Source organism: Cricetulus griseus, chromosome 3 (assembly GCF_003668045.3).
Source record: "Cricetulus griseus strain 17A/GY chromosome 3, alternate assembly CriGri-PICRH-1.0, whole genome shotgun sequence".
Classification (NCBI taxonomy): Eukaryota; Metazoa; Chordata; class Mammalia; order Rodentia; family Cricetidae; genus Cricetulus; species Cricetulus griseus.
Window position 1 is genome coordinate 50,965,759 of NC_048596.1, and position 22,744 is coordinate 50,988,502.

Genomic DNA, 22,744 nt, shown 5'->3' on the forward strand with positions numbered 1-22,744 from the left:
GCGCAGGCGCGGAACCGTTGCCGGCCCAGCGGTTGACCGCCGAGCGGTTTGCTGCCTAGTGGCTTAGCCAGCTTGACATCATGGCGACCGCCCCACCCCGGGACAGTGTGCCGAGCGTCCGCGGCTCCGTGACGGCGCCAGCGTCACCGACAGCCCGAGGTAAGGGAGAGTGAACAAGAACAAAACTGTAGGATTTACCAAAGGCTGGGAGCTCAGGTCCGAAGGACGGAGGGAACCGGAGCAGAGAGCAGGTACCCTGGTGACACTTGTCACCCAGAGAAGCCTGGGGGGAGAACTGGAGCTGTGATACGTGCGTCCTGAGTACCAGCGACCCAACACGGGATGGAGACTGGTGTTCCCGGGAAAACTGAGGCTGAGGATCCTCGCTGCGGCACGGGCGCCGGCTCAGAGTCCTGAAACCCGTGATCGGAGTGGGGGAGTACGGGAGAGATGCTGGGGACCAGGAGTCGCTTTGGGCATTTCGTGCATAACTCTCACCGAGCTGCCCCTTCCCTCTTCGCAGTCTAGAAAAACTGAAACAACTTGGTCCCTGCTCACTCGGGTCGGTTCCCCCGGACCCGTTCGAAATGACACTTGCCTCTTCCTGCCTGATGCCTAGGCTCCGTCGACGTGAATCTCGTGGTGGTAGTCCATGGTGGCGGAGCCAGCAACATCTCAGCCGACCGGAAAGAGCGGGTGCGCGAGGTCATGGCCAAAGCAGCCACCGAGGGCTACAACATCCTCAAGGCCGGAGGGAGCGCCGTTGATGCTGTGGAAGGAGCCGTGGTTATCCTGGAAAACGACCCGGAGTTCAATGCAGGTAAACTGTGCTTTGCCTAGTGAGTAATGCGAAATCGGGGCAAGCTCCTGCCCAGATAGGCACAGTATCCTTCTGTCTGGCTGGCTTTGTGGTCAAACAGTATGCTGGGACAATATGCAGTATTGAATTTTCTCATTCTGCCTTAAGGAACTTGTTTTGAGACTTTTTAAGTCTATTAATTCACCGTTTATTTAACCTGCTGCCCAAGGATTCAATACCAAAAGCCAAGCATCTTTCTGGGGAGCCCTCCATATCTGTGGGCCTTGGGGTAGACCTAACATACCATCAAATGTAGCCGTTTCGATTTTAAGAAGCATGTGTGCATCTCTGTGTGTGTTCTCTGCCTCCCCCCTTTTAAGCTCAGAAATCCTGAACAGATGCTGAAAGAATCCTTATCATCTTTCTGGCTAGCAAATTGACTTTGGATGGGTCTCTAGATAGAGCTTTTTTTTTTTTTACAGACCAAGCCATGAGTGGAAGCTTGGGATTTACAGTCCCCCTTATCCTATGGGAAAGACAAGGGTGCCCTCACAGTCAAGCAGTCCAAAAAACTGCTTGGGGGTTGGGAGAGCTTCCAAGTTGGTGAGTATGGCCATGGGCCAGTCCCAACTCCACAGCAAAAGAAGGCCCAGCACCAGGCAACCCTTCCTGACTCTGACCTGTTCGTTGGACTGCCTCCTTTATATAACATGCTAGTACTAATCTGACTGAGTTCTGTGAACTGCTCTAGAAAATTAAGGTGGCTTGCAGTCCTCTGGCAGAAGATATGAATAACCTACTGTTTAGAAATGGCATTGAAGTAAGGAAGCAATCTTAGGGGACTGAACCCCTTAACCTGTGGGATCAGACTCTTCACATGGATAGTGTCAGTGTCTGCCAGAGCACTGATGTGGGGAAAGAACTTACACATCTATGTCAGAAGTAAATTCTGAGGATGTGGAAACACCACATCCCCCCAGCAGCGGTTTCCTGCCCCTTTGCAGTCACTCCCCCTTTGTCGACAGCATCAGCCCATTGATCTACTTTTGTCAGATTAATTAGTTTGCATTTCCTAAAAACTCATATAAATGCAGTCAGAATGAGTTTATTCTGTGTTTGACCATGTTCCAGGATAATGATCACCATAGTTTATGTGTCTACACATCCCAGGTAGGAGTGGTCTAAGACATTTAGAAGATTAACTGACTTAAGTTTCACTAGAGTGGTATGAAGTCACCATAATTACTTTGATCATCTCTCAGAACACTGCAGACACAGAAAGATCAACTTACTGGGAAAACATTTATTTCTTTTGTTTTGAAATAAAAAACCTAAGATCTTAAGATTAAAATACTTCTTGGAACTGCACCACCTACACACCATCTGTCATGGGAAAAAATTTTGGGATCTCTTAAACAATTAATCATCAGGTGTGTACTGTTTGCTCCACCACCTTGACTCTGTTGGATGCTCTGACAGTGAACAATTCTGTGAGTCAATCACACAGATTGAGTGTGCTTTGATTCATTCAGCGTGCCAGCAGGGCAGAGCCACAGCCATGCCTGTGGGGATCAGGCTAAGCTGTGTCTGCTTGCAAGAAAGACCAGGCATGCTTGAGACATACAAATACACATGCAGGCAAACACTCATGCACGTGAATTACAAATTTAAAGAAAAAAAAAAAAAGCTGAAACAAAAGCAAAGCAAAACCCTGCTGCACACTCAGTGGCCAGTGTTCCAGTGATTTGTACAGAACACTGAAACTTGATACACACTTTGAAGCACACAAAATTTTACTCATAACCAAATACATCTAAAAATTTTAGAAAAAAATGTTTAGGAATAAGGACTAGGAATGTATTTTCTTGCCTTTGTTTTGAAACTTCCAGGTGGTTCTGAGGTGTCACCAAATTTACAAGCCACTATCAATCAGAGTGCCAATAATTTTTAATGTTTTAATCTCATATATTGACATGCAACAAAATCCCCTTTCCTAAGTATAGTTTTGTCTGTGATAAATATATAGTATAATAACCGTTGCCCAATAAAGATAGAAAAAGTCCCATTGCCCCACACCCCTTTGAGTCTAGGCTCTACAAAGCCATATACGCTGCTAGCAATTATTTACTGTTCCCATGGGTTTTGCCTTTGCTATTGTCACAATGGGACCTTGTGATATGGTAAGTTGTTACATCCGGTCTCTGGTTACCATGATATGTTAGTGATCTCCTTAGCCAGAGGGATCCATGACTTCACCCTTTTATGGCTAACAGTATTCCACTATCTGGCATGTCCATCACAGCCAAGGAGAGTCCAATACAGAACCATAAACTTACTTAAAACCTGACTATTTCTTTTTTTTTTTTACAATTTTTTTAACTCAAATTATGTGACTCTTGAGTGTGAACTTTGGAGATGACAATGTTGTATTACAGTTGTATCAAAGTCTGGACCCTCCGGGTAAAAGTACAACCACTTGTGTAGCCAGTCACCAGCTGAACGTGGTCCACCTGAAGACACTTTAAATTAAATTACCATAAACGGAAATGGAAGATTTTTATATGAACACAAGTTTTACTTCTTTTGGGGCATTCAAGAAAGGTTATGGTCTAGTTTACAAGAGTATATCTAACTTTATTAGGAACTTGCAAACTCTGTGACTATGAATGCCTTCTTCTATTTCCAGGAGCATACAGACACTCTGATGGGTTGGTTTGTTTTCACTTTAGCCAGCCTAATAGTCAAGGTAAACATGTGTTGTAGTGCTCATTTGTGTTTCCAAAAATGGTAAGTGACGTTAAACATTTTGTGAAGTACCTATTCAGTCAAGCCCTCTGTTTGTTTTTTCTGTTTTGTTTTGTTTTGTTTTGATGCAAACTGCACGAGGCTTTATTGTTGTTTAACGAGCTAACCCCATGTTAGCTCGGGCCTTCCATCCATCCACCATGGCGTATGGCTAGGAAAGCTCGAAGCGTCTGCTTAGAGATCTTATAGGGCAGCATAAGGGAAGTGTATAGGGGTACCCACAGGCTCAGGATTGGTGTGGCTCCAGGCTTGGAGGGTTTGCCCTGTGTTGATTGGTCAACTGGCTGTTATGACCCATATGCCCTCCCAGGGTGGTTGCTATGCTCTGCGAGTCATTGCTGTGCACTTGTCTGTAAAGCACACCCAGAGCCATAAAGCATAGCACCACCAGCTAACTTCTGATTGGTTCCTTGCCACGAGGCAGGCATCTAACCTCCTAGTGACTACTCTGTTTTTATTAGGTTATTTTCCTTCTGAAGAATTCTGGGGACTTTTTATATCTGAGATATAAATCTCTCATCAGACCAGCAGATGCTTCTTCCTCACTCTGACTTTATCTTTTTTGTCTCTTGTGAATTCTTTCCAAGAGTGTGGAGTAGAATAAGGTAGAAAAGACCAGTTATCAGATAGTGGTTTGTTGATTTATTTAGTGATTCGCTTAAAGCACTGCCAGTGCTGCCCATTTGCCAAGCATGACTTTATTGTTACCTGAAACAGAATGGCCTAGAGGATTGTTGCCCTTAACCTGCTGACTGCCCTGAATGCCTCTGTTAAATCTCCATTGCTTGCCCACCCCACCTTGTGATTTTTAGAGTTTGAAATGAAAAAGCAATCTGAACCTAAGACCATCCTAGCTTCAGCCCACCAGTGTCCTCTCCTCTCGTCCACTCTCCTTGGTGCTGGCGCGCCTACTCCAGAAAGAGTCCCACCGTGTCAAGTACATGTTCTCGATTTTGTAGAACAACTACTTTTCCTTTTTTGTTGTTGTAACAAATCATGTATTTCCTATCATAACTTGGAGAATATTTGCCTAAAAAATTTTCTTTTGGTTATCTTCTAAAGTGTATATCAAGTTTCAACATTCTGTATAAATCATTGGAGAAATATGTAGGAAAAAAACAAACTGTGTCTCCTTTTCTTTTTGTAATTATTTTTTTTATTTTATTAGTTCAAATTAGGAACAAGCTTGCTTCAGATGTCGATCCCTTCTCCCTCTCCCCTGTGTCTCCTTTTCTACATTTATGGAATACTCTGGCCCCTAATATTTATCAGGGTTTTGTTTTGGGTTTTTTTGTGGTTGTCATTTAGGGGGTTGTTTTGTTGTTTTTTATTTGTTTTTTATGTATATGAGTATTTGCCTGAATGTATATTTTTGTACCTTGTGCATGCTTGGTACCCTCAAAGGTCAGAAGAAGGTGTTGGACCACCTGGGAATGGAATTTATACACAGTTGTGAGCCACCATGTGGATGTTAGGAAATGAACCTGGATCATTTAGGAGAGCAGTCAGTGCTCTTAGCCACCATCTCCCCAGCCTGAAGCAGGGTTTTTAATACCACCAGTTCTCTAACACTCTGGATCCCAATCAACTGTTTTTCTACCTCAGTGGTTCTCAACATGTGGCTCACAGCCCCTAGAGAGATCACATATCAGGTATTTATATTAGGATTCATTACAGTAGCAAAATTACAGTTCTTTTTTTAAAATAATTTATTTACATTAATTTTATGTGCATATGTGTGAAAGTGTCAGATCTCCTGGAACTGGAGTTACAGACAGGTGTGAGCTGCCATGTGGGTGCTGGGAATTGAACCTGGGTCCTCTGGAAGAGCAACCAGTGCTCTTACCCACTGAGCCATCTCTCCAGCCCCAAAATTACAGTTCTAAAGTAGTAATGAAATATTTTATGGTTGGGATCACCATAACGTGAGGAACTGTATTAAAGGGTCACAGCATTGGTAAAGTTGAGAACCACTGCTCTACTTGGAGTTAGTATAGACTCAATATATTAAGGGCTCAGTTGCACAAAACTGTCCCCTACTGAAAATACCAGTCACAAATATTGGATCCCCAGGTTAATTATACTTGTGTCAATTGTGGCTACAAACTGGGCTTCCTGTGTTGCTCTGCTCAGCTTCAGTCATTTTCTATGATGACTGAAAAGTTCAGAAAGATTCTTCCTTGTACTTGCTCATTTGTAATGAAATGAATAATGAATAGTAATGATCAGTCAAGCCAGGTGTGGTGGCGCACGACTTTAATCCCAGCACTCAGGAGGCAGAGGCAGGTGGATCTCTGTGAGTTCAAGGCCAGCCTGGGCTACAGAGTGAGTTCTAGGACAGCCAGGGCTGTGTAAAGAAACCCTGTCTCAAAACAAAACAAAACAAAACCAGTAAGAAGGGGAATGTGGTACAAGGCCTGGTCTGTTCTGACACTTCTCACTTATCTACCAGGACAGAATTGAAATCCTGCCACTGAATCTGCAGCTGTCCTGCTTGGTACCATATGCACATTGTGTGTCTGGGGGGAGTGGGGGGTTAAATGACCAAGAGTGAAGAAGGGGATCTCATGCTCTAGAGGCATGGTCCTTCCTGAGCCCCTTTACTGGGGCTGGGCTGCGTGTTGGGGGTGGGGTAGTGCATACTGTCCTTACAGCTTTTCACAAAGAAGCGGGAAAATCTTCAGTAACCAGGCTGCCACTAACTTAGACTTGGTTGGATCTGTTCTGGCACCTATGGGTGTAGGGGGCTGTTTCCTGCATGCTCCATTACAATAATGGTGCCTAAAGACACCAAGATGTAAATTACTTCACAGGCGCTGGGTAATCTCCATTCCTTTGATCTCTGCCTATCCCGTGGCTCATTTTGGCCTGAGGAGCTGAAGCCATTCATAGGGTAACACGTCCCAGGCGGCTGCTTGTCAGCCTTTTTAAGGGATGGGTTTCTTAGTTCAGTGTCTCCGCTCTGGTAAGCTTATGCTCCCCTCACAAGATGCATTAAAGCTTGTCTGCAGAAGGATCCGAATGTCCTGCGTGTATTTCTTGCTGGCGAGAAAATACAGCGCGCGCGCGGGACATCAATGTCCCGAGCTATCGTCTCGCCAGCAAGAACGACACAGGACACTCGGATCCTTCTGCAGGAAAGCTTTAATGCGTCTTGAGAGGAGAGCATAAGCTTACCAGAGCGGAGACACTGAACTAAGAAACCCATCCCTTAAAAAGGCTGACAAGCAGCCGCCTGGGACGTGTTACCCTATGAATGGCTTCAGCTCCTCAGGCCAAAATGAGCCACGGGATAGGCAGAGATCAAAGGAATGGAGATTACCCAGCGCCTGTGAAGTAATTTACATCTTGGTGTCTCCTTTATTGTAATGGAGCATGCAGGAAACGGCCCCCTACATATGGGGGTGTGTTTTTAACGTTAGAAGATTATAATGATGCCAAGGTCATTTGGAGTATGAACGTGGTGTCCACCTGGTCTTGAGACTTGCACATGAGTGTAGAGGAGGACTATGTGATGACAGCTGGGGACATGTTTCCAGTGTAGCCGATGGGACAACAGACCCGTAACGAGGGCTCAGACCAGTTGGTCCTACAGATGCAGGTCCCATGTGCCTGCCAGAGCAGCCAGTAAAATACAGGGAACGTTTTTAGCAGCTTCTGATAAAGGAACAGATTGCTGATGTGTCTGCTGAAAGAGTTTTGTCATTTTGTGTGTGTGTGTGTGTGTGTGTGTGTGTGTGTGTGTGTGTGTGTGTGTGTTTTCCCCCTTATTATGAAGTTTTATATGTTACTTGTATATTCTAGACAGAAATCTTTTATTGCATATATTAGTTTGGGCTGTAGTTTTTTTTTTTTAATCTCTCAGTTGGACCAAAAACAAAAAACAAAACAAAAATAAAACTTTTAACCAGACTGCCTTTCAGTGAGTCCATTTGGGATATTTACATTTTATACAACTGATAGGCTAAGGGCTTACAACAGCTATTATGTTTTGAGGTCTATTTACCCTCATTTTTCTGTTTGTTCTTTCTTCCTCCGTTAAGCTATGTAAACGACGGTTTTAGAAATCTACTTTGCTTTATCAATAGTATTGTGTGTATATCTTTGCATAAAATTTTAGGGGTTTGCTCTGCGGAGTGATACATAACTAACCAATAATATAAGCATCTTGCCAATGGAGGCAAAATGCAAAGACCGTACCTCTGTGCTCAGCCAGGGCTAAGTTAAGGTTCACCTTGTTTTCAGTTTTCTTTCTTGGGTACATTGGGGACAATTTCAGGATCTTGTCATTTTTTGCAACAACCAACCAACAAACAAACAAACCATAGACGAGAAGGCAAGCCCACTGTGTTTGCCCAGCTTTTCACCTTCTCTGCAGCTGGTTCTTCTATCTTGGTTTTGCAGGGCTCCTACTCCAAAGTTGTCTCTCTGCTTCAAGGCTTATTATAGCCATCTTCCGGGTTAGGTCCACTGGCAACAGATTCTGTTTTCTTCCATCTGTATTGTAGACTGTTTGTACCCATGTTTGTGTCCCTACAAAATTCTACTGTTGAACCCAGGATCCCCCACTATGCCAAGATCTGGTGATAGGGCCACTAAGAAAATGGTTCACATTAAGTGAGGGCATGGGACAGAGTTTTGATCTAATTGGATTAGCATTCTTACAAAACGAACCAGAGGGGCTAGATGTCCCGCGCGCTGTATGTTCTCGCCGGCAAGAAATACACGCAGGACACTCGGATCCTTCTGCAGACAAGCTTTAATGCATCTTGAGAGTTGGGAGAGCATAAGCTTACCAGAGCGGAGACACTGAACTAAGAAAACCATCCCTTATAAAGGCTGGCCAGCCGCCTGGGACGTGTTACCCTATGAATGGCTTCAGCTCCTCAGGCCAAATGAGCCACGGGATAGGCAGAGATCAAAGGAATGGAGATTACCCAGCGCCTGTGAAGTAATTTACATCTTGGTGTCTTCAGGCACCATTATTGTAATGGAATAATGCAGAAAACGGCCCCTTACATATCCCCCTTTTTTTATTAATTAATGATAAGGCTTTACATTTTTACGAGCAAATAGGTCACCCATATGTTGAGGGATAGAGGCAGAGGTTGAACCTTCCCAAAATCAAACATTAAGACTGTGTACAAGAGTCGCGACTAGGCTGTTAGCTTGACCCGAAGCACTCTCGACCTGTCCTCTGCCGTTTTTCTGGGAAAGGGAGGCTCGGGCAGGTAACCCTTATGCAGGTCAACGTACCTCTCAGAGAAGCCTGCATAATAGGCAACTCTGTGCGATGCCTTTGCTCAGCATCCCTCATTGGGGCTGCCCAAACCAGACACTCTACCCTGTGCAATGAGCCTAGGCTCCGGGTGTGCAAGAGCTGTCTGGCCGGCGGCCTATTGCTTAAGCATAGTTAGCCAAAATATAAGCGCTTGGGCGATCTCTTGGTTTGAGCCCTGGAGCTTACATGCCAGCCAAAAGTAACATCAATCCGCAAACGGCTGCATCAAACAATTCCACCCCCACCCCTTTTCTCACAGACCAGCCAAAAATAACAGCAATCCGCAAACGGCTGCATCAAACAATCCCACCCCCACCCCTTAAGCAGTGGCAATCTCTCCGCCAAGGACAGGAGTTAATCTGGATAACAATAGCGGCTCTCAACTCCCGGGGAGAGGGTGGAGTTCCGACTTTTGAAGGTCCGAAGAGGCTCTTCGGGTTGAGTCTTTCTGGGATCCACAGGGGATTCTCTTCATCCTGTGGAAAAACACAATATCGCTCCCCTGGATCTTATGAGAATAGGATCCGGGCCTCTCCAAAGATCAGTTAAGATATCTTTCCATTTTACCATTTTCTTTTGGCCTTTTAGGTTTTGAGGTGAGACGCTTGGCCCGAGCGTCAATGTTTATGAGGCTTTAAAGCCCCAGGCATTCCAGGCCTTTAAGAAGTGTTGAATAGCAGGCATGGCCTTTTCCCCTATCAAAGACTGGGAAAGCCATCTGCAATTTTCTCCGCTCCTCTGATGGTAAAAAGGAGTCGGTACCAAATAGTGGATGTGTTGATGGAAGTACACCCGCTGGCATTTTTGGCAGCCAATATCTATCGGGGTGGTATCGTGCTGCTTCTTCCTCTAGCTCTGTTTCCTTGCTAGAGTCTAAAATCTCAGAGTCTGAGCTGTTCAGCTCCAAGGCCTCTAGTTTCGTTGTAGGGCAGAGGCTAGGTTTTGAGTCATCTAGCTGAGCTGTTTCCTCTAAAACTTTATCTCTTGAGCTTTTAGAGTCATCAGAGCTATCAAGATTTAAAGCTTTAAACTTATTTACAGAATCATCTAACAAATTATTTACTCCCTTGTCAGTAGACATCCCAGGAGGTCCTTTTTTCTTATTTATTGCTGTTTCTCTTAACAAATTATTCACTCCCTTGTCACTAGACATCCCGGGAGGTCCTTTTTCCTTATATTTTATTGTTAGGCGCGCCCCATCTCTCACCACATTCGGTTTCTGATATGTAATTCTGGACTTCTTTAAGATTGCTACAACAGTGAGAAAAGTCAAAATAGCTCCTAGTAAAAGCATAGAAGCCTCTATATTAACCTCCCACAATAGCAACATTCCCAAGCCAAAGTCCAGAAAAAACATACCTCTCCGAATTTACCACCCTGCAGTTCTGAATCCGCCTTGTAGCCAAGGGGTCTCCGAGGTGCCGGTGATGTTAACAAATTCCCGGGTTTCGGCACCAGATGTCCCGCGCGCTCTGTATTTCTCGGCCGGCAAGAAATCATACGCAGGACACTCGGATCCTTCTGCAGACAAGCTTTAATGCATCTTGAGAGTTGGGAGAGCATAAGCTTACCAGAGCGGAGACACTGAACTAAGAAAACCATCCCTTATAAAGGCTGGCCAGCCGCCTGGGACGTGTTACCCTATGAATGGCTTCAGCTCCTCAGGCCAAATGAGCCACGGGATAGGCAGAGATCAAAGGAATGGAGATTACCCAGCGCCTGTGAAGTAATTTACATCTTGGTGTCTTCAGGCACCATTATTGTAATGGAATAATGCAGAAAACGGCCCCTTACAGCTAGAGAGATGCCTCAGTGGTTAAGGGCACTGGCTGTCTTCTAAAGGACCTGAGTTCAATTCCCAGCAACCACAAGGTAGCTCACAGCTGTCTGTAACTCCAGTTACAGGGGGACTGACAACCTCTTCTGGCTTCCAAGGGCACCAGGCACTCATGTGGTGCACAGACATACATACAGACAAAACATCCACACACATAAAATAAATAAATTTTTTAAAGACAAAAAAAAAAAAGAAAGAAAGAAAAGAAAAAGAAAAAAAAAGAACTGGGGATAACTCCTTGGGTAAAGTGTTCAATTGTGAGAACCTAAATTTGGATCCCCAGAACCCACACAAATTCGCAGTAGACCACATCTGTAATTATAGCACTCCTACAACACGATAGTAGGTATGGCCTCCACACCTGTGCCATGGTGCACCATGCCAGCACTCATAAGAACAAAGGATCTTCATTTGTTAGACCCCCAGAAAACTCAAGTATCCAGGGTCCCAGGCCACGTTCTCGGTCACCCCAATCACCAGGCGGATTCGAGAGCTTGCTGCAAACTGCACGAGGCTTTATTGTAATTTAACGAGCTAACTCCATGTTAGCTTGGGTCTTTCACCCATCCGCCATGGCGGATGGCTCGAAAAAGAAGGCTCCTAGGGCCTCCCAAGAGATCTTATAGGACAGCGTAAGGGGAGTGTCTAGGGGTACACACAGGCTCACGATTGGTGTGCCTCCAGGCTTGGAGGGTTTGCCCTGTGTTGATTGGTCAACTGGTTGTTATGGCCCATAGGCCCTCCCAGGGTGGTCGCTATGCTCTCTACGTCATTGCTGTGAGCTTGTCCGTAAAGCATACCCAGGGTCGTAAAGCATAGCGCCACCAGCTAACTTCTGATTGGTTCCTTGTCACGAGGCAGGCATCTGACTTTCTAGTGTCTAGGACAAGGTCATAGAAGCACGTGTTCGGCCGTTATGGCTGCCAAAAGGGAAGCTGGTCCCTTCACATTAACTGACTAGAGTTTATCCTCCCTGTAGCACCAGAGAGAGAGAGAGAGAGAGAGAGAGAGAGAGAGAGAGAGAGAGAGAGAGAGAGAGAGAGAGAAAGCATTGGAATGCAGTGACCTCAGAGAAAGGTCAGCCTTTTAGGCACTTTGACCTTGGGCTTCCCAGCCTGCAGATTGAGAAGTAACTTTCTGTTGTGTAAGCAACACAGTCTGGGTTATCTTGTTATAGTAGCCCAAACAGACTAGATTCCATAGGTGTATAGGAAGGGTATTTTGTTAGATACAGAATTCTGATTTGATAGTTCTTTTCTTTCAGCCCTTGGAAAATGCTGTACCTCTTACTGGCCTCCATGGTTTCTGCTGAGAAATCCTTTGTCATTATAATTGGGTTTCCCCCATAGGTAAGGTGTCCTTTCTTTCTTGCTACTTTCAAGACTGTTTTTCCAGTGCCTGGGACTGAACCCTCATAAAGCACTTTACCTGGCCCCTCAAGACATTTTTATATTCTTTGTATTTAACAGTATTGGGGGTTTACTCAGCCTCTTGAATTTGTAGATTTAGACCATTTGTCAAATGTGGACAGTTGTCAGTCATCACTTCCTTGAATGCTTTTTAGACCTAGACTTTCCCTCCTCCCTTTAGGGACTCCAGCAAATTAGGTGTTAGATCTTTTGTTAGGGACCATTGGTTCCTTAGGCCATCCTTACTTAGCTTTGTACTACTTTGTACCCCTGTCTACTTTGTACCCCTTGTTCAGTTTGGGAAATATCTTTATTCTTTCTCTTTCTTTAACTATTCTTTTCTACTAATTTATACCACTTATACAGATAAATGAAATTTTCTGTGTCATTTGCTTACGAAACAATACTACTGATTTTTCTGTATTGACTTAAATCTATTTGGTTGCTATAAAAAGAAACAAAGACTAAGTTACTTTTATAACAGACTTTTATTTTGATTATTATCATGTGTGAGTGGGCATGTGCGCATGGTGTGTGTGTGTGTGTGTGTGTGTGTGTGTGTGTAAATGGTGTACATGTACCCTGCATGGCCTGTGAGTAGATGTCAGAGGACAATTTTCAGAGGTCAGTTCTCCTTCCACTATGGGTTCTAGAACTAGAAATGGAACTTGGTTCCTCTGGCTTCTGTGGAAAATGCTTTCACCTGGTGAATCATCTTGCCTGCCCCTGGATTGCTTTTAAACTGAAATTTGGGGCTGTGTATTTTTTAAGATTTTTACTAGAGTGTGGTAATTACACATAATAATGTGTTCCGTTCTGACATTTTCACACCTATTTATATTTTAATCGTTTACTCCCTTACTATCTCCTCTCTTCCCCCTCCAACTCTCCCTAATCTTCTTCCTTTTCCCAGCTAGTCTCCTGCCCTCTATTTTTATAACTTTTAGTCTTATTTTTTTGTTGTTGTTTTGTTTGGGGGGACAAGCTCTCACTGGGCGGCTCAAGCTGGCCTGGCTCCTAGCCTGTGTTCAGCTTCCTGAGTGCCAACGTTACATGAGCTGACACGTTTCTACCGACCACCGGCCCACAATGCATCTCCTACATAATGTATAGTGTATTGGCTAGGCCATTCGATGGTTTGATTCATTAGGAATAATGGGAGCAAACACACTTGCTGGTGGCCAGCCACAGAGAGAAACACTTGAGCTCTCACCGTAACGTATGATTTTGGCTGTAAGAGTTTAAAGATGACCTTTATTGGATTGAACAAATCCATTCATAAAAAACGGTCTCTGCATGAGGGTGGTACCCATGAACTAATTATCTTTCATTAGGCCCCACCTCTTAAAGGTTCCCCTACCTCAGTGCTACAGTCCTGGAGACCTGTGGGGGACAAACCATATCTAAGCCAATAGGTACCAAGTCAGATATGTTTTCACGATGTTCCTTTAGCAGTAGAACAAAAGATGGGTTGAAAGAGGTGGGTTGCAGCAAAATATGAAGTATTTTTATAAATTTTTCACTCTTGCTTGTCAATTTCTTGATTTAGGTTGTGGGTCTGTCCTGAATGAAAAAGGTGACATTGAGATGGATGCTAGTATCATGGATGGGAAGGACCTGTCTTCAGGAGCAGTGTCTGCTGTGCGCTGTATCGAAAATCCCGTTAAACTTGCACGGCTTGTTATGGAAAAGGTGTGTGTGATGGAAGCCTGCTTCCCAGAAGCTGTTCCTGCTGGACTTCTGGGGTGATTGGGCTGGGCTATGAGCAGTGCTGGAGCTCAGTGTTCTCAATACACACAAGAGACACACACAATTCGTTAGACTGCCACAGATTAGTCATTACTTTGGTCCTGTTTGATGACTAGTAACTGTGTGATACCTGCTGACTGTGTCATCTCCTGCCACAGCTCAGCAACAGATCATTTCACTAGAGCTCACCAAAGCTCTGGGATTGACTATCAGCACAGAGAAAAAAAAAGGGGGGGGGGGCGAGGATACAGTTCAATTTTCACTTTAAGGCACTTAACACTAAAAAAATAGTAATTATTTGCATACCATAGAACAGGTAAACTGTAAATATATATGTGTGTATATATACATATATATTTATTTTTAAAAGTAAAACAAAAACAAAAAACCTTCTTTCTCCCCTCCCGCTCTGGCTTAGACACCTCATTGCTTTCTGACTGCCCATGGTGCAGAGAAATTTGCAGCAGACGTGGGGATGCCACAGATTCCTGTAGAAAAACTGATAACGGAGAGAAGCAAGAAGCACCTGGAGAAAGAGAAGCTTGATAAGGGGGGCCAAAAACCTGACTGCCCTAAGTAAGTTCCAGATGCCACCCAGACTTCCCAAGTCATACAGGTGGGGAGTTTGGCAGTGTCGCCTCACCTGAGTTCCCTGAATAATTGAAACTCTGTGGAGGGAGGGCAACTCTCCTTAGCCATAACTTTACCCTCATTTATTCCTCCTGTATGCATAAGAAGTTAGACTAATAGTTTTCTCTGGCATGGTTAAGCAGAAGGTTGCTAGCCAGGCTTGATGGCACACAAACATGATCCCAGCCATCAGGAGGCATGACGAGAGGACAGGTTTCAAGACAGCCTGAGCCACAGAGTGAGACCCTAGCTCCAAAACAAATAATTCAGTAGGCTCCAGGAGTTCATAAGAGAATAGAATTTAGTCTCATAACAGTACAAAGTTGCCAGAGTTTAATCAGACGTCAACCTTAAAATAACTAGGCAGATTACATATATTCAGACTGAGTGCACGCGTGCACATGCACACGCACTGTGTGTGTGTGTGTGTGTGTGTGTGTGTGTGTGTGTGTGTGTGTGTGTGTGTGTGGTCCCCTTTCCCAAAGAATCGGTTTGATGGGTCTAAGGCAGAGAAGCCAAGCAGGTATAATGTGCAAATCTCTGAGATAATTCTGATGCCTTTCCAGGTTATAGGATTGAAGATGTTAACAAACTATTATTCTCCCGCTTGCTCCAAGATAAGGTCATGCTATGGAGCCCAGGCTAAGCCTGAACTTTGCAATCCTTCTGCCTCAGCTTCCCAGGTACTAGGACTTGAGGCTCTTACATCTGTGGGCTACAGTCAGAGGAGTAAGGCTGCTGGATCAGGGCTTCATGTTCATTTCAAAGCTGTCTTCCTGTTAATAGCTTTCTGAAAGTTGTTTGTGAGCTGAGGGTATGGTTCAGTGGTAGAGTGTGTGCTTAGTGTGCATAGAGCCCTGGGCTCAATTCCCAGCACTAAAAAGAAAAAAATCTTTTGAACTGTACATCTGCACCAGACAGTGCTAGCTACTCTTAGATATAAATGAGTGGCTGCTTACCCTGGACGCTTCGATTTAGAGAGGTCAGAACAGTTTATTACAGAATGCCTGGGGCACCTTTGTCACTCAGCATCAGCCCAGCATGACTGATAGCCCCTGGCCTCTGTTCCTGTCACTAACACTGTGCAGCCTCAAGGAAGGAAAAGCTTTTCTGCCATTCTGGTGTCCGCTCTTGGAAGCAAAAGCTTCCTGAGCCCAAAATCTGGGCTGTGCCACTTTTGGCATCAAAAATGAACACTTTTGGGGATTCTGGCAAGAAACAAACAGCAGGACTTAGGTAAGCGGGGGGGGGGGGGGTGAAACTTGTATAGTACTTATACCATGAAGCATGTTTCCTCACAGTGGCAACAGTCCAATTCTTTGCCTCCACGTGTTTCAGTTTAAGCTTCTGGAGGCATTCATGAATTAGTGCCATCTCTCCAAGAGTTAAATTTGTGAGTGTCTCCATCTCAATAAAAAACACATATGCCATTTAAATTTTTCTGATAGCCACATAAAAAAGTGAAGGAAACATATAAAATGAATAAGTATGGTGTGTGTGTGTGTGTGTGTGTGTGTGTGTGTGTGTGTGTAACAGGGTCTACTAGCTGTCCTGGAACTCACTCTGTAGACCACACTGACTTTAGACTCACAGACTCACCTACCTCTGCCTCCTGATTTCTGAGATGGAAGCACACTCTAAAGTGGAAATTTAAAAGACCAGGTGGACATCTGCCCACTAGTAACACGTAGAATAAGAAACAAATGTTTTCTTGAGCCCAAGATGTTAACATACAATGTGGGCATTTAAGCAATTCTGAGTCACAGTGTCACTTAGGGACTGTTCCTCATCTTCATTCTCTTCCTTTTTCTTCTTGTTTTGGCAGAAACATGGGAACAGTGGGTGCTGTTGCCTTGGACTGCAAAGGAAACTTGGCTTATGCGACCTCTACTGGGGGGATTGTCAATAAAATGGTTGGCCGAGTTGGAGACTCACCTTGCATAGGTAGGACTGAGAGACAGTTCATGCCCCACACTTCCTTCATGTCATCCGATTCTCACCTTTTCCTGTGTCATTTCCTTTCCCCTCTTGGTGGCAGCTTTTAGGAGTGGCAGTTGGGTTGGTAGAAGTTGTTGGGGACCACTCCTCTGAGGGGTTGGACTAATAGGCATGTCAGTCTCCCCTGAATTACATTTTTGGGGACATCTTGGGAGAGAAAGTGGAGATGAGGATGCTAAAGTTGCCACAGATCGCTGCAGCCGTGCCTGTATTCCCTGGAGGCCCAGTTCCAGGGTCCTCGGGTCCTTGCAGAAGGCTGAACACATAGTATACCCCTTCTCAGGTATGGCTCACATTAACAATAAAAATAAAAAGTTGGGGAAATTGAGCTGGAGAGATGGCTCGGAGAAAATACTTTCTGTGCATGTATGAGGACCTGAGTTCAGATCCCCAGCACCCATGTAAAAGCCTGGCGCAGCAGTGTGCATCTGTGACCCAGCACTGGGAGAGGCAGAAATGTGTGGATCCCCAGAGCTTGCTAGCCAGCTAGTGAGCTAGCTCCAGGGTCAGTGAGAGGTGAGAGATGCTATCTCCAAAAATAAGCAAGAGAGAGAGAGAGAGAGAGAGAGAGAGAGAGAGAGAGAGAGAGAGAGGTGCTGGGAATCCACCTCTGCCCTCCACGTGCATACCTGCACATGCTCACACTGTTCACACACAGACAAATCATGTTTACAGGCACTACATGTGAGTAGCACACTCCTATAGACTAAAATGTCCCTCGGATCATCACCACACACAAAACAAGAAGCAGTGTGCTGTTCTGTGCACTTGGCACTTTCTTGTGGGAATTCCCACAAACCCCTGTGACTGAGTGACATTGCAAGAAACAGATAAATGATTCATCTGTCCAAAGGAGCAGCTTATATTTTAAGTAGAAAACTTGACCTTTTGTGTATGTTGTGATACTCTTAGTGAGAATTTACATTCTTGACAGTTCTTTGTACCTATACAGTGATGGCCTCAGTGGAAATACATGGAGCCTCTTTAAAAGCCGAAGCCTGCCTGTTGAGGTGCTTCAGCACTCAGAAGCAGACATAAAACACTCGCCTTTTTGCTACTTAGCAAAAACACTGCTAAAAATATGGCTGCTTGGTACTACAGCCTGCATCCAGCTGGAATCAAACCAAGCTCCAGGCTCCAGGCTCCAGGGCCAAGCAGGGTCAGAGCTTAAATTCAGGCTTTGTGGGTGTTTATGGCAAAGTACTGAAGGGAAATCTGTGATCTGAAGTCCAGAAACCACTGTCTTGGTTGTGGGCACCAAATGTGCTCATCTTCACCTTTCTGATAAGCATTCCCCAGGAGGGTCCAGCTGTCTCTCAAGGACATTCTGTAGGTGACACTAGAAACACTAACATTTACCTTAGCAGTGCAGTTATCATACTGAAAAAGGGGGTGCCCATGCCAGGATCCATGGAGTCACCTTGGCCTTTTGTGACTCTAAAGGAACTGAAAAGAAAGTGAAGACTTGGATGCTTCTGAAGAGCATGGAGTCAGTCTAGTTCACCCCACAGCAAAAGCTTGGAGAGCTTCCCCCTACCTAATCTCTGCTCCCCTAGCACCAAAACCATGGAGTTACCTGCTTTCAAGCACCCTGGAAAACTAACACTCATCAGAAATCTGCCCTCCTGAGCCCTTTCTCCATACCCAGCATCATTAAATAAGGCAAATGTTAACATGATGCTGCTGTGTCAGCCAGAACACGGTAAAGGAAATGCCTGCCAGGCTGTGAGACTCTCAGGCTGATAGCTCTGTGTGACCAGATAAGGAATGATGGGAGATGACTGTAGAGTTGCTTAGAATAAGACTAGGGGAAAAATTTTATCAGTCACTTTGTCTCCAGAACCCATTATATGGATAGCCCAGAATAGGTCTATCAGATCTCATTAAGCTACTTTCAACAGATAGAATTGATTTCTAAATCATCATGGTGTACATAGAGGTGTAAACCCTGGGAGGGTTCAGTTTTCCCAAATTATTTTTATGTCTCATAGCTGTCGTACTCATCCAGTTGACACCTCCAAGGAGTCCTTCATCCTTTGGGAGTGGGGTGTGCAAGAGGAATGCCATCACTGAGAGAAATAAGATGGATATCCTTTGGGACAAGGGAGGTGTTGACCTGGTGTCACTGCTCTGTGAAAGGCCACACCTGCCTCCAGAAGGTTCCATCACCCTGGACCCTGTGGGTCTACAGGTGCCCCCTTGTACACTTTTACATCATGGACCATGAATATGGGTCTGACCTCTGTCTCCACCTCTAGGATATAACATTATGTAGCATGAACCTTGTGTTTAAACTTTTTGACTGTAGTTGCTCATTTAGAACCAGTCACCTTTTTTGAGCAGGAGCTGGAGGTTACGCAGACAATGACCTTGGAGCCGTTTCAACCACAGGACATGGAGAAAGTATCCTGAAAGTGAATCTGGCCAGACTGGCCCTCTTCCATGTAGAACAAGGTACGTAGGCTGTGAGCAGGACAAGTTCATAGATGCTCTTTGGTCGCTGGCGGGATAATGTATGGAACCTTCCTTGCCCCAAAGCAGTTCATGCTATTCTAACACGTTTCTACATTCTGGTAGGATCTGAACTAGAAGAACCTTTAGAATATTGTTCTAGAATATAGCTCTCTGGGCTGGGAAAATCCCTCAGTGTGTAAGAACGCTTGCTGCATGAGCATGAAGACCTGAGTTCAAATCCCAAGGAGGTGTAAAAAGTCAGGTTTGGCTGTGTAGGTGCCTATAGGCACACCTCAGCACTGTGAAGGTAGAGACAAGAGTACCACTGGGGTTTTCTGGATGACAGTGTGGGGGAAAAACCAGCAAACTCCAGGTTCAGTGAGAAACCTTGTCTCAAGGGACTAAGGCAGAGCATGATAGAGTAAGACACCTGGTGTCCTCTGGCTTCCATGCACATTTGTGGGCACACACACAATACATGCCTGCCATTCTCTATCACATGCCCCCAGAAAGCAAGGCAATACAGGCATTGAGCTTGACCACGGTGCAAGAGAAAAGATGTCTCTGTCCCCTTTAAGTGTGCATGTTGTCGTAGTTTGCTGGTTGGTATGACCAGATCCCTGAGAAGGAGCCCCTTAAGGATGTTTGGGAAGCATGGGCCACCGTGATGGGCAGCTTTGTGGCCGTGGGAATGCGCGGCAGTTGCTTGCTCATATCTCAGTGGACCAGGAAACAGACAGGATAGGAGGCAGGGCCAGTCCCCACCCCTTCTCCCAGAGCCCACTTTCTCCAGGGAAGCCCAGCCGTGGATTTCACAATGTCCCAAAGCAGCGACACAGCTGGCATCCAGGTGTCCAAACTTGGGAGCCTGTGAGGATTATCACACGTGATGTTTCTCACCCTCTCTTTGTTTTTCAGGAAAGACTGTAGATGAGGCTGCTGAGTTGGCATTGAATTACATGAAGTCAAAGCTCAAAGGTCTAGGTGGCCTCATCTTGGTCAACAAAACCGGAGACTGGGTAGCAAAGTGGACCTCTACCTCCATGCCCTGGGCGGCAGTGAAGAATGGCAAGCTGCAGGCCGGCATTGATCTTTGTGAAACCAGGACCAGTGACCTGAAGTAAGCCCCAGAAGATTGCAATCTGCTTGCTAGCCTCGAGGTGAAGCTGAACTGCCTGGTGTGGAGACCTAGCCTAATCAATTAGACTAGACATGGAAAACTTACGCAGTCTGTCCCTCCTTTTGTTGCCTTAGTCAATAAGTCAATGAATGTTTGGTTGAGGGTTGGGTTCTGGAGCGATGAGAGATGCCTGTGGTAAGACCAGTGAAGATGGAAGCCTTAGGGAGCCCTTCTTTCCCAGTCTCCATTGCACAGGCTATAAGGGAGCTGCTAGATTTTGATCACAGAACTGCCTCTGGGCTGGTAATGCCTTGTGGACTGGGAGAACAGCAATTTGCAGAGGTTAGGCTGGGAAGGTGTGGGAGGAAGGTCTGAAGAAAGGTGTCTGAGAGAAAGACCCAGGTCCAGGTGATGCTCAAAATGTTACAGAGTTCATTCTGAGTCACAAACACCTGGCAAGGTGTGCAGGGAGGATCTTCATCAGTGAGGGGAAACGGATCTTTCCAGAAAGCTCACACTTCTCCAACACATGTCTAGGTATTTGAAGAGTCTCAATAGCTGTAGACTAATGGGGTCTGTGGGCTTTCTTAACGTCTGGGGTTTTTTCTTGGCTCACAGGTGAGCTCCCAAAAGCCAGCCCCTCCTGACCCCAGCCCCTGTTGTCTTCACATGGGCTTGCTTGGGCTCATGACCTTTCCAGCCTCTCCAGCAGTGGGTTGGCAGACGGCTGGAGAGGTGATACTGACTCACTGAAGGAGTAGACTGCCAGTGCTTTGGGACAGTCCCACACACACTGAATCGAACGTTCAAGGTAGCGAGCATGACGCAGAATGCAGGCTCCTCAGTGGAGAGCGTCCTGTGCACCTGCCGTCACCCTGGAAATGACGTGTCTGCTCAGCTTTTTAGTCTATCAGGGATTCCCTTCTCTCTGGGAAGAAACTGGTTAACTTTCAATTCCACATGCCACTAATAAAATGTGTTTTTAAAAGAATAAGTGTGGTTAGGTGTCACTGTTGACCAAGGCCAGAACAGATACAAGCTCCCCTCTTGGTCCCTCAGTGCAGGCAGATATAATAGATGAGGGGCCTTTTAAGGGTGATATGAAAGTGTGTTATATCCTGCTTCATGGGGTTTAGTGGGGCGTTTTTTAGAAGCATTGAACTTTCTCAAGTGTTAAAGCAGAAACAAAACCACCATTTCCAAGTCTCAGCCAGACTCATGGCTCTGTCTGCCCAACACTTTGCCCAGCTTCACAGTGGCTCCGGACCCCGGGCTCTCTTGTGAGCCTGTGCTGCTCTGCATTAAAGAGAATGAGAGGCATGGAGTCAGAATGGAGCTTGAGGCTGCCCTCCTCACTACCATGGGACCCTGGGAATGTCAGCACTCAAGAATTTTTCATCTATGAAAATCCTCTAGGACTCTGAAGATTAAGTGAAAGTGAAGAAAAACTTAGTACATCAAAGGATCCTCTGGACAAATTCAGAAACTAGTCAGTCCCCAATATGAGGACAGTTACGCATTTATAAGCCTTGAAGGCCTGGATATGCAGTACCTGCTGCTTTAGCAGGAAGCATTTTGTTAAGAGCTGTATTTGTTTGCTAGTGTTGCTACAACAAAACGCCTTAGGCTGGGTGGTCTAATTATCAGAAGTGTGTTTTCTCAGTTCTGGACACTGGAAGTCCAACATCAAAAGATGGAATTTTGGTTGGTTGGTTGGTTGGTTGGTTGGTTAGGTTTGTTTTTTTGGTTTTTGGTTTTTGATTGTTTCTGGTTGGATACTTGGTTGGTTGGTTTGTTGGTTGGTTGGTTGGTTGGTTGGGTTGGTTGGGTTGGTTGGTTGTTTGGTTGTTTGGTTGGTTGGTTGGTTGGTTGGTGGCTTTAGAGAGTAATAGGTTTTTTTTATTATTGTAATTCTGTTTTTTGAGACAGAATCTCTCTGTATAGGCCAAGCTGGACCTTTGAATTCTCAATCCTTCAGACTCAGCCTCCGAAGTACAGATATTATGGGCCCATAGACATGTACCATCCTGCCTGGCCACCTAACATGAGATTTTTCCCTGAATATACAGAGCCCAGTCATGTAAACTCAGATTTCCCCAGCCCCACAACACCCTCAGTTTTAAGTTCATCACTTGGTGGCCCTGTCCCCAGATACAGTCATGTTCTGAGTTACTGAGGAAGGAAGGAGCTTAGAGATCCGTCCTGTGAGCTGAAGGAGCAGCAGCAGACAAAGCAAAAGTCGTGGCGGGGCTTGAAAAGGGAAGAGGCCCTTTGAAGACAATAACAGTCACTAGATAACTGGAAAAAAGGGATGGGGACAGAGAAACCAAACGGAAGATCTGATCCTGGGCTTCTCTGTTCTGCCAAGCACAAGGGAGGTAGCACTAGTTAAGAGACTATTATATCCTTTTCCACTATGCAGGCTGCTGGTTTGTCTTATTGACAGTGTCTTTTGCTTTACAGAACCTTTTCAGTTTCAGGAGGTCCCTTTTATTAATTGTTGAGCTCAGTGTCTGTGCTACTGGTGTTATAATCAGGATGTTGTCTCCTGTGCCAATTCATTCAGGACTGATATCCAAAATATATAAAGAACTCAAGAAATTAGACATCAATAAACCAAATAATCCAATTTAAAAATGGGGTACAGATATAAACAGAAAAT

General features: G+C 45.2%; 1 protein-coding gene across 3 annotated transcripts; it reads left to right on the top strand.

Moving 5' to 3' along the window:
* Positions 1-3: 3 nt before the first annotated feature.
* On the top strand, positions 4-21,726 carry Asrgl1 (asparaginase and isoaspartyl peptidase 1). Of its 3 annotated transcripts, none has more exons than XM_027408307.2 (8): positions 4-159; positions 620-820; positions 13,681-13,823; positions 14,299-14,456; positions 16,336-16,454; positions 18,852-18,962; positions 19,881-20,082; positions 21,331-21,726. In XM_027408307.2, exons 1-8 carry the CDS (start codon positions 81-83, stop codon positions 21,485-21,487), a joined length of 1,170 nt encoding a protein of 389 aa, XP_027264108.1. In that variant the 5' UTR covers positions 4-80; the 3' UTR covers positions 21,488-21,726. The 3 variants fall into 3 exon arrangements, with proteins under 3 accessions (XP_027264108.1, XP_027264109.1, XP_027264110.1); XM_027408308.2 differs by lacking the exon at positions 21,331-21,726 and adding an exon at positions 20,701-21,073; XM_027408309.2 differs by having other exon boundaries at positions 21-159; positions 524-820.
* Positions 21,727-22,744: the final 1,018 nt, after the last annotated feature.

Bases quoted from the DNA above. Each gene is read 5' to 3' on its own strand.
- Asrgl1 (XM_027408307.2), top strand. From the start codon at position 81: ATGGCGACCGCCCCACCCCGGGACAGTGTGCCGAGCGTCCGCGGCTCC. The intron at 821-13,680 runs GTAAACTGTGCT...TTCTTGATTTAG, and splicing joins CGACCCGGAGTTCAATGCAG to GTTGTGGGTCTGTCCTGAAT. The intron at 18,963-19,880 runs GTACGTAGGCTG...TTTGTTTTTCAG, and splicing joins CCTCTTCCATGTAGAACAAG to GAAAGACTGTAGATGAGGCT.